This window comes from Canis lupus, chromosome 13 (assembly GCF_048164855.1).
Source record: "Canis lupus baileyi chromosome 13, mCanLup2.hap1, whole genome shotgun sequence".
NCBI classification, from domain to species: Eukaryota; Metazoa; Chordata; class Mammalia; order Carnivora; family Canidae; genus Canis; species Canis lupus.
In genome coordinates, this window is record NC_132850.1 from 18,578,241 (window position 1) to 18,593,310 (window position 15,070).

General features: G+C 38.5%; 1 protein-coding gene and 1 pseudogene across 1 annotated transcript; both read left to right on the forward strand.

The window, feature by feature from the left end:
• Nucleotides 1-3,583: 3,583 nt before the first annotated feature.
• The window catches only part of LOC140602707 (olfactory receptor 11H12-like), a 36,141-nt pseudogene continuing 24,654 nt past the window's right edge, over nt 3,584-15,070 (forward strand).
• LOC140603237 (olfactory receptor 4M1) lies at nt 11,621-13,827 on the forward strand. The gene has a single exon (XM_072773867.1). It carries the CDS (start codon nt 11,621-11,623, stop codon nt 12,569-12,571), a length of 951 nt encoding a protein of 316 aa, XP_072629968.1. The 3' UTR covers nt 12,572-13,827.

The window sequence follows — 15,070 nt, forward strand, 5'->3', positions numbered from 1 at the left end:
CAGGTGTACACCATAGAGATTTCATAAGTCTATACATTATGCAACTCTTACCACTAGTGCAGCTATCAGCTGTCATCTTACATGATTACAATGCCATTGACGATATTCCCTATGCTTTATCTTTTATCCCTGTGACTTATTCATTCCATAACTGGAAGCCTATGTCTCCCAATCTCTTTAATCCATCTTGTCAAACCCCCAACTTCCTCCCTTCAGGCAACAGTCACTTTTCCCCCTGTATTTATGGGTCTGTTTCTGCTTTTTATTTATTCATGTGTTTTAGATTCCACATGTGGGTAAAATCATGTGGCATTTGTCTTTCTCTGACTTATTCCGCTCAGCATAATACCCTCCAGGTCCATCCATGTTGTTGCAAAGAGCAAGATCTCATTATTTTTATGGCTGAGTAGTATTCTATTGTAGATATATACCACATCTTTTTTAATCCAGTCATCTATCAGTGGACACTTGGGTTGCTTCCATATCTTAGCTATTGGAAATAATACTGTAAAAAACTTAAGGGTGCATATATCTTTTTGAATTAGTAGTTTCATTTTCTTTGGGTAGATAGCCAGTAGCAGAATTACTGGATCATATGGTATTTCGACTTTTAATTTTCTGAGAAACCTCCATGCTGTATTACATAGTGGCTTACCAATTTACACTCCCATCAACATCCCCATCAACAGCACAAGATTTCCTTTTTCTTCATATCTTCATCAATACTTTTTATTTCTTATCTTTTTGATTCTAGACATTCGGACAGGTGTAAGGTGATATTTCATTGTCATTTTGATTTGCATTTCTCTGATGATTGGTAATTTTGAGTATCTCTTCATGCATCTGTTGGCCAGCTGTCTTCTGAATAGAAAAATATCTATTCAGATCCTTTTGCCCATTTTTATTTTTATTTATTTATTTTTTCCTTTTACTTTATTTTATTTTTTATAATAAACTTATTTTTTATTGGTTTTCAACTTGCCAACATACAGAATAACACCCAGTGCTCATCCTGTCAAGTGCCCCCCTCAGTGACCGTCACCCATTCACCCCCACCCCCCGCCCTCCTCCCCTAACACCACCCCTACTTCATTTCCCAAAGTTAGGAGTCTTTATGTTCTGTCTCCCTTTCTTATATTTCCCATACATTTCTTCTCCCTTCCCTTATATTCCCCTTCACTATATTTATATTCCCCAAATGAATGAGAACATATAATGTTTGTCCTTCTCCGATTGACTTATTTCACTCAGCATAATACCCTTTGGTTCCATCCACGTCGAGGCAAATGGTGGGTATTGGTCATTTCTAATGGCCGAGGAATATTCCATTGTATACATACACCACATCGTCTTTATCCATTCGTCTTTCGGTGGACACTGAGGCTCCTTCCACAGTTTGGCTATTGTGGACATTGCTGCTAGAAACATCGTGGTACAGGTGTCCTGGCGTTTCATTGCATCTGTATCTTTGGGGAAAATCCCCAGCAGTGCAATTGCTGGGTCATAGGGCAGGTCTATTTTTAACTGTTTGAGGAACCTCCACACAGTTTTCCAGAGTGGCTGCACCAGTTCACATTCCCACCAACAGTGTAAGAGGGTTCCCTTTTCTCCGCATCCTCTCCAACATTTGTTGTGTCCTGCCTTGTTAATTTTCCCCATTCTCACTGGTGTGAGGTGGCATCTCATTGTGGTTTTGATTTGTATTTCCCTGATGGCAAGTGATGCAGAGCATTTTCTCATATGCATGTTGGCCATGTCTATGTCTTCCTCTGTGAGATTTCTGTTCATGTCTTTTGCCCATTTCATGATTGGATTGTTTGTTTCTTTGGTGTTGAGTTTAAGAAGTTCTTTATAGATCTTGGAAACTAGCCCTTTATCTGATATGTCATTTGCAAATATCCTCTCCCATTCTGTAGGTTGTCTTTGAGTTTTGTTGACTGTATCCTTTGCTGTGCAAAAGCTTCTTATCTTGATGAAGTCCCAATAGTTCATTTTATATATAGTATAAGAAAGTGGTCCAGTTTCATTCTTTTCCAAGGAGCTGTCCAGTCTTCTGAGCACCATTTATTGAATAGGCAGTCTTTTTCCCATTGTATATTCTTGCCTCCTTTGTCATAGATTAGTTGACCATATAAGCATGTGTTTATTTCTGGGCTCTCTATCCTGTTTCATTTATTTATGTACCTGTTTTTGTGCCAGCAAATGTTTTGATTACTACCACTTTAGTATATCTTTAAATCTAGGATTGTATGATTCCTCTATCTTTATTCTTTTTTCTTAATATTGCTTTGGCTATTTTGGGTCCTTTTTTTGGTTCCATACACATTTTAGGATTTTTTTGTTCTAGTTCTGTGAAAAATGCTGTTGGCATTTTGATAGCATTGCATCTGCAGATGTCTTTTGGGTAGTATGGCCTTTTCCACATTAGTTCTTCCAACCCATGGGTATAGAATAGTTTTCCATTTGTTTTCCATTGTCATAAATTTCTTTCATCAGTATTTTATAGTTTTCAGAGTATAGTTCTTTCACCCCTTTGGTTAAGTTCATTTCTAGGTGTTTTATTCTTTTTGATGTAATTGCAAATGGGATATTTTCTTAATTTCTCTTTCTATTTGTTATTAGTGTATATAAGTGCAACCAATTTCTGTGTATTAATTTTTAAAAGATTTTATTTATTTATTCATGAAAGACAGAGAAAGAGAAAAAGAGAGAGAGAGAGAGAGAGAGGCAGAAACATAGGCAGAGAGAGTAAGCTCTCCACAGGAACCTGATGCAGGACTCCATCCCGGACCTGAGGATTGCACCCTGAACCAAAGGCAGACACTCAACCACTCACTGAGCCACACATACATCCCCTGTGTATTAATTTTGTATCTGCAACTTTACTAAAGGTAATTCTGTTATCTGCTCTTCACAGAGTGTATAATATAAAGATAACTTTAGGAGGAAAAATGTCAAAAATATGTGAAATGAAGACCAGGCTGATGAAATACCATTGAGATAGACTCTTAGGTTCTTTGTCAGAGAACATTTCTAAGTGAAAGGTATTGACAAGTATTTGTGATTCATAGATGGGACAGTTGATTTAGGAAAATAAGGATAGTTTCTCTCTTATTCATCATTATATGCCTGGTGCCTACTACAGTGTGTAGGGTGTGTGACATATAGTAGGTAATCATTAAGCACATGTAGAGGACACTGAAAAAAGTCAGAAATATTAAGGAGTTATTACTTAAGGTCTTTATTGCAAACATCAGTAGAGTTTAAGCAATTCATGTAATATTAGATTTTGATAGATCTCCATTTTTCCAAGGATGCAACATCTCTAAATGACATAGTCCTTTGAGACAGCACAATTAGAAATACTCATCATAGTCTAGAGAGCATACCATACACCATAACATTTTCTACTTCTAATCTAGGTAAATGAGCCATTTTCCTTATTTGTTATGGGAAATTCAGGTGCATTTCTTTGGGTGATGCACACATCAACTTTTAAATTATTCCCTCAGTGTTTTGATTCCTAGCTGGCTGGCCATGGACTCCAGAGAATTGGAATTCTTAGTCATAACCCATGATGCTAGTTAGCTCATTGTTACATCAAGGAAGGAACTGATATATACCAGAATTAGAAGACAAAGCTTTCTGTTGTAGATGGGGAAAGAGGCACCTCTATCCCCTCTATAGTTCCTGACTATACCAGAACTCTCACCAGCAACTGGTAGGTGGAAGAATGGCATTCTATTATTTACATAAACTATTTTTTGAGACAATGTGGTAGACGTAAAAATGGGAATAACTCTGTAAAATACTCAAAGAATAGTGTTAAGAAGTAGAGGCTTCTGGTAAGGAAAGGTGTAAGGGAAACATGATGATCATAATCATATAGAGCAGACCTTAGCCATAGTGTACAAATAGGTAAGGCATTTTTGAGCCCAAGGCTGAACAGGGCATTGAGAAGATAACTGGGTCATCTCATATTTACAGAATGAACCATTCTTAAACAGTTTCAATCAGAGAAGGTTCTTCTAATTTATGGGTCTTCAGAGAGTGCCAAATCATTAAAATAATCTTTCAAAATTTTGAATCTTGTCACTCCTTTTTTTTTTAAAGATTTTATTTATTTATTTATTTATTTATTTATTTATTTATTTATTTATTTATTTATTTATAAGAGAGACACAGAGAGAGAGAGGCAGAGGGAGAAGCAGGCTCCATGCAGGGAGCCCAATCGGGACTCCATTCTGGGTCTCCAGGGATCAGGCCCTGGGCTGAAGGTGGCACCAACTGCTGAGCCACCCGGGCCCCCCTGAATCCTGTCACTCCTGAAGTGAAGTCAGTCAGGAGTGCATATGGTTCCTCAAGATGACCACTGTGAAGAAGAAGGGGGAGATAGGACTTGTCATGTTTCATTTTGAACGGACTGGAGTTCATAGCAGCAACAGCTCTGGAAGTGAATAAGGAAAAAACTTAAAAGCAGAGACTCTTATTTGAAATTAATATAGATAAAATAGTCATCTTAAAAAGACGACTGCAGGAAACAAATCAGGAATCATGAAGCAGGCTCAGGAAACACTAAATGTAATAATAAAACAATCTTAGAAGTATTTGATAATTTTTTCCTATAATGTCATCAACTAGTTTGTTCACTTACAAATCCATCCATCCAACAAACACATATTAAAGACCATAATGTGCCAGAAGTTCTCTCAGGCACTAGATAGATATCTAAGTGAGACATGCTTCATGTCTTCACGGGGCTCAGAGTTTCAGTTATATTTTGGCTAAAAGATAAACTGAAAAGCTACAAGGCAATGCATCAAGTTTTTTTTTGTTTTGTTTTGTTTGTTTTTTTGAGTTGTGAACAGAGTATTACTATGAGAGCCCAGATTTCTCTGGTGTTTGTTAGAAATTATTCATACAAAATTTCAGACATTTTGGGAAAAAAAGGCCTTCTCAGACTAGCTGGATGATTTAACAATAGTGATTTAAAAAAATATTTGTTTATTTGTAGACAGAGACAGAGTGTTCACAGTAGGGGAAGGGGCAGCAGGAGAGAGAAAAGCAGACTCCTCGCTGAGTGGGGAGCCCAAAGCCAGGCTTGATCTCATGACCCATGAGATCATGAGCTATGAGATCATGACTTGAGCTGAACCAAGAGTTGGACTCTTAGTGGTCCAACAATAGTGATTTATCAACAGTCACATAGGATTGTAGTCTGGGAAGGCAGGAGGAGATAGTAGTACTTAGAAGTCAAATGCTCTGGTCCTCTTCTCTAAGTCATTTCTTAGATTTAGTTTTCTGGATCCAAGATGAGTAGCTGGAGATAGAGTGGGCATAAGAGAAGTCTAAACAGACATTAAAGGGAAATATTTTGGACATCATATATAAGAGTAATAGTTTCTCTATTGAGCTTGCTTCTTTGTAAAGGGAATATAAGTATCATTATCATCTTAATGACAACAGTAATAATAACTTAAGTATGAACTATGAGGTATTTTTCTGAGCTTTACATGTATTAGCTCATTAATCCCTACAATAGTACCTATGAGGTAGGTACTATGACCATCTCCACTATCCGCACTAATGGACACAGTAAGAGAGAGAAGTGGGTGAGTTTCTCGAGGTCACATAGCTAGTAACTAGTCAGCTGTGACTAGAAACAAAGCACCCACACTCCATGTCTATTTTAAGAGAAATGCACAAGCAGCAAATGATTCTCTCATATTGAAATCAGCCCTTCTCCAATCCTAATGCTTTCTTCTTGCCTAGTTTACTGTGAGCCACAAAGCATATAGGAAATCAAGATACTTGCTACATTTTGGTATTCTCTACTGCTGGTTTATTTGTGAGGCTCAAGATCCCTGGTCTGCACATATCCCTCTATATGGTGAGATGCTTTCGTAAACTACCTCATCACTATCTTATCGAATAAGAGAGGTAAGCTTGATATCTTAGGAAGAGGAAAAGTGAATTTAAGATATTTATTTTACATGTTATGTATATCCACAGTGATGATTAAGTCACCATCCCTCCACGTTGTCACTCACATTGTTCTTAATCTACCTTTCTGGGGCCTTCACTCTCAATCCACTTTCATCTTCATAGAATTCTAGAATTATACAGCTAGGTTATTCGTTAAAATTCTAGTTGAAATTCCTTATGCTGCCAGGAAGAAACTTGTAGAGGGAAGATGAATGATCTTCCTAAGGACACGTAGATTTTGGTGGCTAAGCTATCATGGGAATCTAAGTGTCTTAATTCTTGTTCAATGTTCTTTATAGCTGCCTTACAAACAGATGTATATGTCACATAAATACCCTACACTTTCTAAAATTCAATTCTTTATAAAAATATTGGAGAAATTAAAGAAATATGTGATATTACATGTGCACTCCTGTGTGCAACATATATAAAAGTCATAAATATAAAACAAAAGGTTTCAAATAACTTTGCGATTTCTTATCCTACTGCTCTAAAAATATCTTTTTTGAATGGTTTGCTCTAACATGGGTCTCTTATTGAGGTATTCTTTAAAAATAAACTCCACATATCTCTGGTTTCTAAAAATCTAGTACCTCCCTACTATGCTTGCCTCTAGGTTCCCTTCCTCACTTGATCGTAGTCTCAATTTCTTAGGGTCTCCTTTGCTCTGTCCCCTGGCTCAGGGAGGCTAAAGCTCTACCACGTACATAGCCTTTAACATAGTCCCATGATCAGCAGGTTTGAAAGGCTGAAGTACTTTTCTTTTCTGGGGAAGAATTTTCAATAAACCTTCATTTGAATCTAATTATGCATATTTTATTTATTTATCTTATAAAATTATTTTGCCTGTTCATGTAAATGAATACTTCACTGGCAGACTCATAAAGATGGGCAGTTTTCATCCTCAGAAGAAATGCAAGAGTAATAACTGCCTCTTTCTTTTACAGCTTTCTTCCCCTTATCAGCACAACATTTCCTTTTCTTCCATCTTCCCAGCCTCTCAGTTTTAGCTTGCTCCTTCTACCTCATGTTATTGAAACAGGGTCTGAAAGAAGTTCTTTCCATTGTGAGTTTTTGGTTTCCAGGAGGGGCTACGATGAATGACTTTTACTCTGGGAAACACTGGCTTCTTCATTCACATCTAAGGAAAGAGAATCAGTAGTGGTCATGGATGATAGCTAATATTTTTTAAATGCCTCTTGCATGAGGGTAACTCAGTATCTTTTGAGTCATTTAAATCTTTTACTATTTTAGAATCTGTGGTAGCCTCCCTAATTCCTCAAATTGGCAAGATAACTGTTCTCCGTGTGATTACTAAGAGCTTGGCTAGATACATGGATGAACACTGCATTGTTGGTAAGGAAGAAGTTTTGCACAGATTCTCGCTTTTCCCTAAAGCACTTGTTCCCTTGAGGTGAGTTCACAGTTCACTCACCTGTAGGGAGAGCCTTGATCCTTCTGGGTATCTCTGTAGTCATTCTCTAGATACTACATCCCTGCAGATTAAGCACAGAATGGGAATTCACTAGATGTTAAAAGAGGAACAGGCTTTTTTAGATTTCACATATACATGAGATCTTTGTCTGGCTTATTTCACACTTAGCATAACATCCTCCAGGTTCATCCATGTTGTTGCAAATGATAGGGTCCCTTTTTCTAAAGACAGAATTATATGTATATTACTATTGTTATATTATTATATCATATTTCCTTTTTCCATGGAGAAGTAGAATGCTTATTATCAGGGACAAGGGGGATATAGGAAGATGTTGATCAAAAACTACATTGCAGTTATGTAGGATGAATGAGTAAGTCTGGAGATCTAATGTACAGAATAATGACTATTATTAATTATACTGTATTGAGGACCAAAAATTTGCTAAGAGTCTAGGTTTCAGGAGTTATCACTGAAAAAAAAATGGTAATTGTGTGAAGAGATTCTGTTAATTAACTTGGTGATAGTATTCATTTCACTATGTATTTATGTATCAGATTATTGTGTTGTACACCTTAAATATACACAATTTTTATTTAAAGAGAATAAAAAGAGGAACAGGCTTGTATCAAGAGATGGGAGGTGTAGTATAGGCAGGATAAAGTAAAACCCTCCTGACCAACTAGCTGCTCTAAGAGTAAGTGCTGGCTTGGAATAGCAAATGCCTTCTAGATGGCAGCCTAGGAAGGAAATGCCCTAACTCAGCATCCATGGAGGGTTTCCCAGATTTCCCACAAACATAATTCCTTGCTCCAGATTATATTGGCACAATTCCAAACTTTTCTTAGAGCATGGACAAAACATTTCTAAATATTCAGGGCAGATTCATTCAAATTTTATTAATAGTTTGAATGTGCTGGATGAACCTCATTTTAAGGATTTTTATTTTTATTTTTATTTTTTTCTATGTCTTTCTCTGTGAGATTTCTGTTCATGTCTTTTGCCCATTTCATGATTGGATTGTTTGTTTCTTTGGTGTTGAGTTTAATAAGTTCTTTATAGATCTTGGAAACTAGCCCTTTATCTGATATGTCATTTGCAAATAATTTTACTCTTTATTTATTTTTCTTTTTTTAATAATAAAATTATTTTTTATTGGTGTTCAATTTACCAACATACAGAATAACACCCAGTGCTCATCCTGTCAAGTGCCCCCCTCAGTGCCCATCACCCATTCATCCCCACCCCCCGCCCTCCTCCCCTTACACCACCCCTAGTTCGTTTCCCAGAGTTAGCAGTCTTTATGTTCTGTCTCCCTTTCTGATATTTCCCACACACTTCTTCTCCCTTCCCTTATATTCCTTTTCACTATTATTTATATTCCCCAAATGAATGAGAACATACAAAGTTTGTCCTTCTCCGATTGACTTACTTCACTCAGCATAATACCCTCCAGTTCCATCCACGTTGAAGCAAATGGTGGGTATTTGTCATTTCTAATGGCTGAGTAATATTCCATTGTATACTCTTTATTTTTTAAAAGATTATATTTATTTATTCATGAGAGACACAGAGAGAGAGAAAGAGAGAGAGAGGAAGAGACACAGGCAGAGGGAGAAGCAGACTCCCTGTGGGGAGCCTGATGTGGGACTCAATCCCAGGATCCCAGAATCATGACTTGAGCCGAAGGCAGAGGTTCAACTGCTAAGCTAACCAGGTGTCCTGAACCTCATTTTAGATACATAAGATATAAGTTACATTTTTTAAATAGTTTTCCATTATGGTGCTCAAATTCCAAGTGGCTTTGGTACAATTACAGCAATGACTACAATTCAGCAGTAAATCTAGCAGATGCCAATTGCATCTCCTAAATATTTTCTAAAGAAAACATTTCTCTTAATAAATGTTGCTTTATGTGTAATCCTACTTCAATTTATTTGCAAAGTGGCCAGTGATATTTCTCAGTCACAAGTCTTGTTAAGCTATATTATAAGCCATATAACAATATGTTCCAAAATATATTAGAAGCTGTTAAAACCTAATTTTGTTTTTATAGATCACATTACTTGGTCCTCAGCTCTCTCTACTCTGTTCTTGTGCTTCAGGAAATTGCAGGTCTTCTATAGTTCCTAGAAACTTTTCCTTATCACGGGACTTTTGTATTTGCTCTTCTCTGTTCCTAAAATGCTTTTCTCCTGCTTTCAAAGTTAATTGACATGTCATCAGTTCAAAGATGCTTCTCATCACTACCCCCATGCCTCTACTATGTATTACCTATCTTCATTCCCTCTTTACTTCCCTCTCTTTCTCTTGTTAATAGCGGTAATTATTTATTTTGCTTATTTACAGTTCATTTGTTTATTGTTTGTTTACTAATTTGTTGTCTGTCTATATTTTTAAAATGAAAGTTCAGTGAGGCAGAAACTGTCTTCTTTGTCCATTGTTGTGTTCTTAGCAGTTAGCACAGAGTAGCTGTTCCCTAAATAGTTGTTGAATAAATGAATATTATAGAAGTGATGCAGAAGCTATATACTTTGGGATAAAGCTTTCAATGTCATGTGTAAAGTTTTATGGAGGCTATTAGGAACCTTCTTCGGGTAAATAAGGTAAAACCATTGCTTTCTGGATTTCTAGGAAATATGTCAATCTGGATAAGTGTGCTTTTAAGAAAGTTGAGGATTGAAAACTGGCAGCATTATCTTTCTCTTGACTAAAATTTTTTTTCTTTTTTTTTTTTGAAAGACTATTGACTAAAATTTTAAACAGAATTTTAAATTTCTTTATCTTACTAAACATGATTGATTAAATCACTGAGACCTACCCTGGGCTATTCATGGACATAGGAATATTTACCCTTTTGCTAAATAGTCCCATAATGCTGAGCTTTCTGAGTGTTTTTATATTTTGCCTTTTGTGTCAGGTTGCTGGCAAGGACCGTTTTTTTCTTAGTGTGTCTGTTTGTAGGGAACCATCTCTTCTTTATGAATGATTCATAACATATTAGATCAGGAAGTAGCCTACATTTGTTAAAATTATTCACAAATTGAGTCATAGGTTGCAAGGAAGAAACAAGAGATTTCCTTTCGTCAGTTAATAGTATATCTAAGCTTTAGTGCCTGGATGCTGTTCCATCTGTTTGGCTTTACAGAATGGTAACTTTGTTTTTCTCTATGCTGACCTTCTCAGGAGAGGCAGTATTATAAAATAGCACATCAGGAGAATTGAAACAACTCTTCAATATTGGCTGTTGATTGTAAGAACTGCTTATTTTCATGGGCAGGTTTTATACTATTAACAGAGGAAACATATGTGGTAAATGGGTGATTATCTTATTTTTATTGGATGGGCTTTATTCTATTTAATACTGGGGTAGGTTCAATTAATAGGACTTGAGTAAAAGTTTCGCAAAAACCTTATTCCCACTGTCCCCTTGAAGTGGCAGGAGGGGTCAGCTTGGACGGCAAGCACACCCGCTCGTCAAATCACTGTATCTCGTCCCCACCTTCCTGGAACAGTGGCTAAGATGCAAGGCCAGGGGGGTAATGATATTTGGTCACGGCCTGAAAAGTTCTCACGTACAGCCTTGCACTGTTGCATCTCGTGTGTGGAGGCTTGCGTGCTGCCAAGGAGTCTGCTGTGCAGGCTTCGGTGAAGGAGGAAATGTCCCCTCACTCCATTCGAAGCCCCGGCATCTTTTTTAAAGATTAAAATGAAAATACTGCCATTAGACCACAATCACGTGTTTCCAAGTTGGCTAGATTTCTCAACAACAACAACAAATCTAGAAAGAACAGGCTGCTTTTCCTCCCATTCCCCGTGTACAATTTGGTTTCTCTCCTAAGTAGCTGCACACATTGCTTGCTAAGGTAGATATACAGGGACAGGATTAACGCACTGCTGAGTTTCATAAAAAGTAGAAATTAATAACATTAATACATCGGGATTTTGGTTTCAGACACGTGCCACGCTGCATATGGTTTCAGTGTTTCTAATTGTCGGGTCACCACTTACTCTTTCCCTATCTTGGCTTATCAGACCTCAAATGGGACGCTCAAAGGTATCCTAATACAGTGTCTTAATGATAATACAGACCAATCTGCTGATTTCAGCAGCAGTAAAATAAATCTAGATAAGTGCTATTTGGAATAATTGTAATTTCTTTATTTTTTTATAGCCATATTCTTTTACACAAGCGAAGAAATGGAACCTGCAAATTACACTAGGGTGACGGAATTTGTTCTCACTGGCTTATCCCAGACTCGAGAGGTACAACTAGTCCTATTTGTTATATTTCTGTCCTTCTATCTGTTCATCCTCCCAGGAAATGTTCTTATTATTTGCACCATCAGGCTGGACCCTCACCTGACCTCACCCATGTATTTCCTGCTGGCTAACCTGGCCTTCCTTGACATTTGGTACTCCTCCATCACGGCCCCTAAAATGCTCGTAGACTTCTTTGTGGAAAGAAAGAGGATTTCTTTCGGTGGGTGCATTGCACAGCTCTTCTTTTTGCACTTCGTTGGGGCCTCCGAGATGTTCCTGCTCACAGTAATGGCCTTTGACCGCTATGCTGCTATCTGCCGCCCTCTCCACTATGCTACTATCATGAATCGACGTCTCTGCTGTATCCTGGTGGCTCTCTCCTGGTTGGGGGGCTTCATTCATTCTATAATACAAGTGGTCCTCATCGTCCGACTTCCCTTCTGCGGGCCCAATGAGTTAGACAGTTACTTCTGTGATATCACGCAGGTCGTCCGCATTGCCTGTGCCAATACCTTCCCCGAGGAGTTAGTGATGATTTTTAGCAGTGGTCTGATCTCTGTAGTATGCTTCATTGCTCTCCTAATGTCCTATGCCTTCCTCCTGGCCATGTTGAGGAAACACTCAGGCTCAGGTGAGAGTACCAGTCGGGCCATGTCCACCTGCTATTCCCACATCACGATTGTGGTGTTCATGTTTGGACCATCTATCTACATTTATGCTCGACCATTTGACTCGTTTTCCCTCGATAAGGTTGTGTCTGTGTTCCATACTGTGATATTCCCTTTACTTAATCCCATTATCTACACCTTGAGAAATAAAGAAGTAAAGACGGCCATGAGGAAGTTGGTCAACAGATATATTTTATGTAGAGAAGTGAAAGATAAGTGACATACTCTACAACCTTTCTGAGGTCATTGTCCTAAAGTAGGAAGCATTTCCAGCAGTAATAATGCCTTCATTACTTCTCTCATTTGAGTTTTTAAATTCTCACCACACTCTCCCCCTATTTGGTGAAAACACAAAGAAATTAAGATGGAAATAAATATTGGTGACAGACCCCAGGTTTTGTCACATCTTAGGAGCAATTTTTATGAATTCACAGCAGAGTTTGGTTACTAAATGAGACCTCCTCTCATTCCAGAGGAAGTTTCCAGCCGAATAGCGGTTTTCATAGCCCGTCTCTAACTTATATCCTCCAGTGTGAAAGCAGACTTGGAGGAAAGGGATTCTAGGTTGATGGAATCAATAGACATCTAGTTGTGTGATTTTAAAAAGATTATTATCTCCTTTGCCATTTTTGTGTGTTTTCTGTATTTGCTAATTCTGCTTATGTTAAAATTATGTTAGTAGGATGCTGCTTTTGTTAGTCGTATAATTCAGAGTTCTTTTCCATTACACCATTTTTTTTAGTACACATAAAGAAGAGCTGGATATATTGGCTGTCATGATCCTTTGGTGAATTATTTATTAGATATCCACTGACTATTCCCTGACATTAAGAACTCTATTACTGACTGTGATTCAGAATATAAAAGTTAGAGTAGAATATTTGAGTTCATAAATTTATTTACTTAAATTAGCTTTTCAATTTCAAAACTAGGATTCTATCCATTAAAGAGCTAGAGCATTTCGTATGCTCAGAGCTTTAGTCTTATGTTTTCTTTGATAACATATTGTAATTAGACTTTGAGGGGAATAGATTTCTATCAGCATCAGAAATTAATACGCATAAATGAATTAGGAAAACAATGATGAAAACTTCAGGTAAACAGGATGGCCTGATGGTGAAAAAATTTTATTCTTTTCTTTGGTAATTTTTCTCTCTGATGACCCTCTTTCATCTTCAAAGCTACAATGACTTCTCTTCTAAGAACTCAAATATTCTGATTGAAATTATGATTCCTAAATTTTGAGTTGACTTTTCATTTTCATTTGGAAATGAACAAAATGGTAGACTTCTCTAATATTTTATAAGAGAGCATGAAAATAATCATCTAACATACAAAAGGCTTATATATACACATAATAAAAATGAGTTATGTTTCTAGATTTTAAGTTTCCTTATTGTTCTTTCTCTGCATCTTAGCCAGGCAGACTTCTACTCGTTTTGTCACTTATCCTTCATTTAGCTAGGATTAATGTTTTTTTAGGGAAAAGACTACTGCCTCAGGATGCTCTCCAAGGCATTATACTGTGACTATATATTTGTTGAAAACATTGATGCTAGGAATAAGAACATGGCAGTGTAATGAAGATGTTAACAGTATCTCAATATTAACAAGATGGACTATGCTGTTACATTTGGTTAAAAAAAATCTTCATTATCCAAACAAAAATAAAGTTCTTCTGTTTTTAAATTACATAAACAATATATGTTCATTTAAAAATAAAAATATATGAATACATAAGTACAAAGACATTACTGGCAATATATTTTTCCCCAGGGATTGGAGTTGTTCGTTTTTTTTTTTTTTTTAAGATTTTATTTGTTCATGAGAGTAACAGACAGAGAGAGAGGCAGAGGCCCAGGCAGAGGGAGAAACAGCTCCCTGCAGGGAGCCCGATGTGGGACTCGACCCCGGGTCTCTAGGATCACACCATGGCCCAAAGGCAGGTGCTCAGCCACCGAGGCACCCAGGCACCCCAGGATTAGAGTTTTTGGGTAACAAAGTTGGTAAAGTCCCATCCATCCAGCTCCATTGGAAGCAGGCCAGTTTGGCTGTCTGCATCGCTGTAAAATATAATGAACGAACGATGGAGCACCTGAGGTGCAACAACAGTTCAGACAGGGAGGCCGGCAAGGTGGCAGAGGAGTAGGGTCCCCGGGCACCCGCCCCCCAACTTACCTAGATAACTGTCAAATCATCCTGAAACCTATGAAGTCGACCTGAGATCTCCAGGGAGAGCAGCGGGAGTGCCAAGGGACAAGGGTCTGCGCTTCCAGCAGGTAGGAAGGTGGAAAAATGAAACAGACCCACACGGGGAGGGGCCCAGGGGTCGGGCTGGGGGCGGGCACAGGAGAAGGCCCAGAGGGGCGGGGACTGTAGAAATCCACCGGACCCTCCCAGAGGGAAGGCCCTCCCGGGACCGCAGGACTGGGGGGGGGGGCAGCGGGGCCTCCAGAGGGGCCCGGGGAGAGCGCACCCACCGGGGAGCTCGGGAAAGGGCTGCAGCGCCCGGGGGTCTCGGGGAGCCAGGGGATCCGTGGGGACTGCGCCCTGCTCCTTGGGGAGCCGCACCCGGGGGACCCCAGAGGGATGGGAGAGGACAGGACGGTGGAGATTCTCCTGCCCCGGGGGACCCCGAGCTGTGTAGCTCAGCGCCCTGCCCCGGGAGCACCTAGGCCAGTGCGGACTGGGAGCTGTGGGTGATACTGGGGTAGTGACT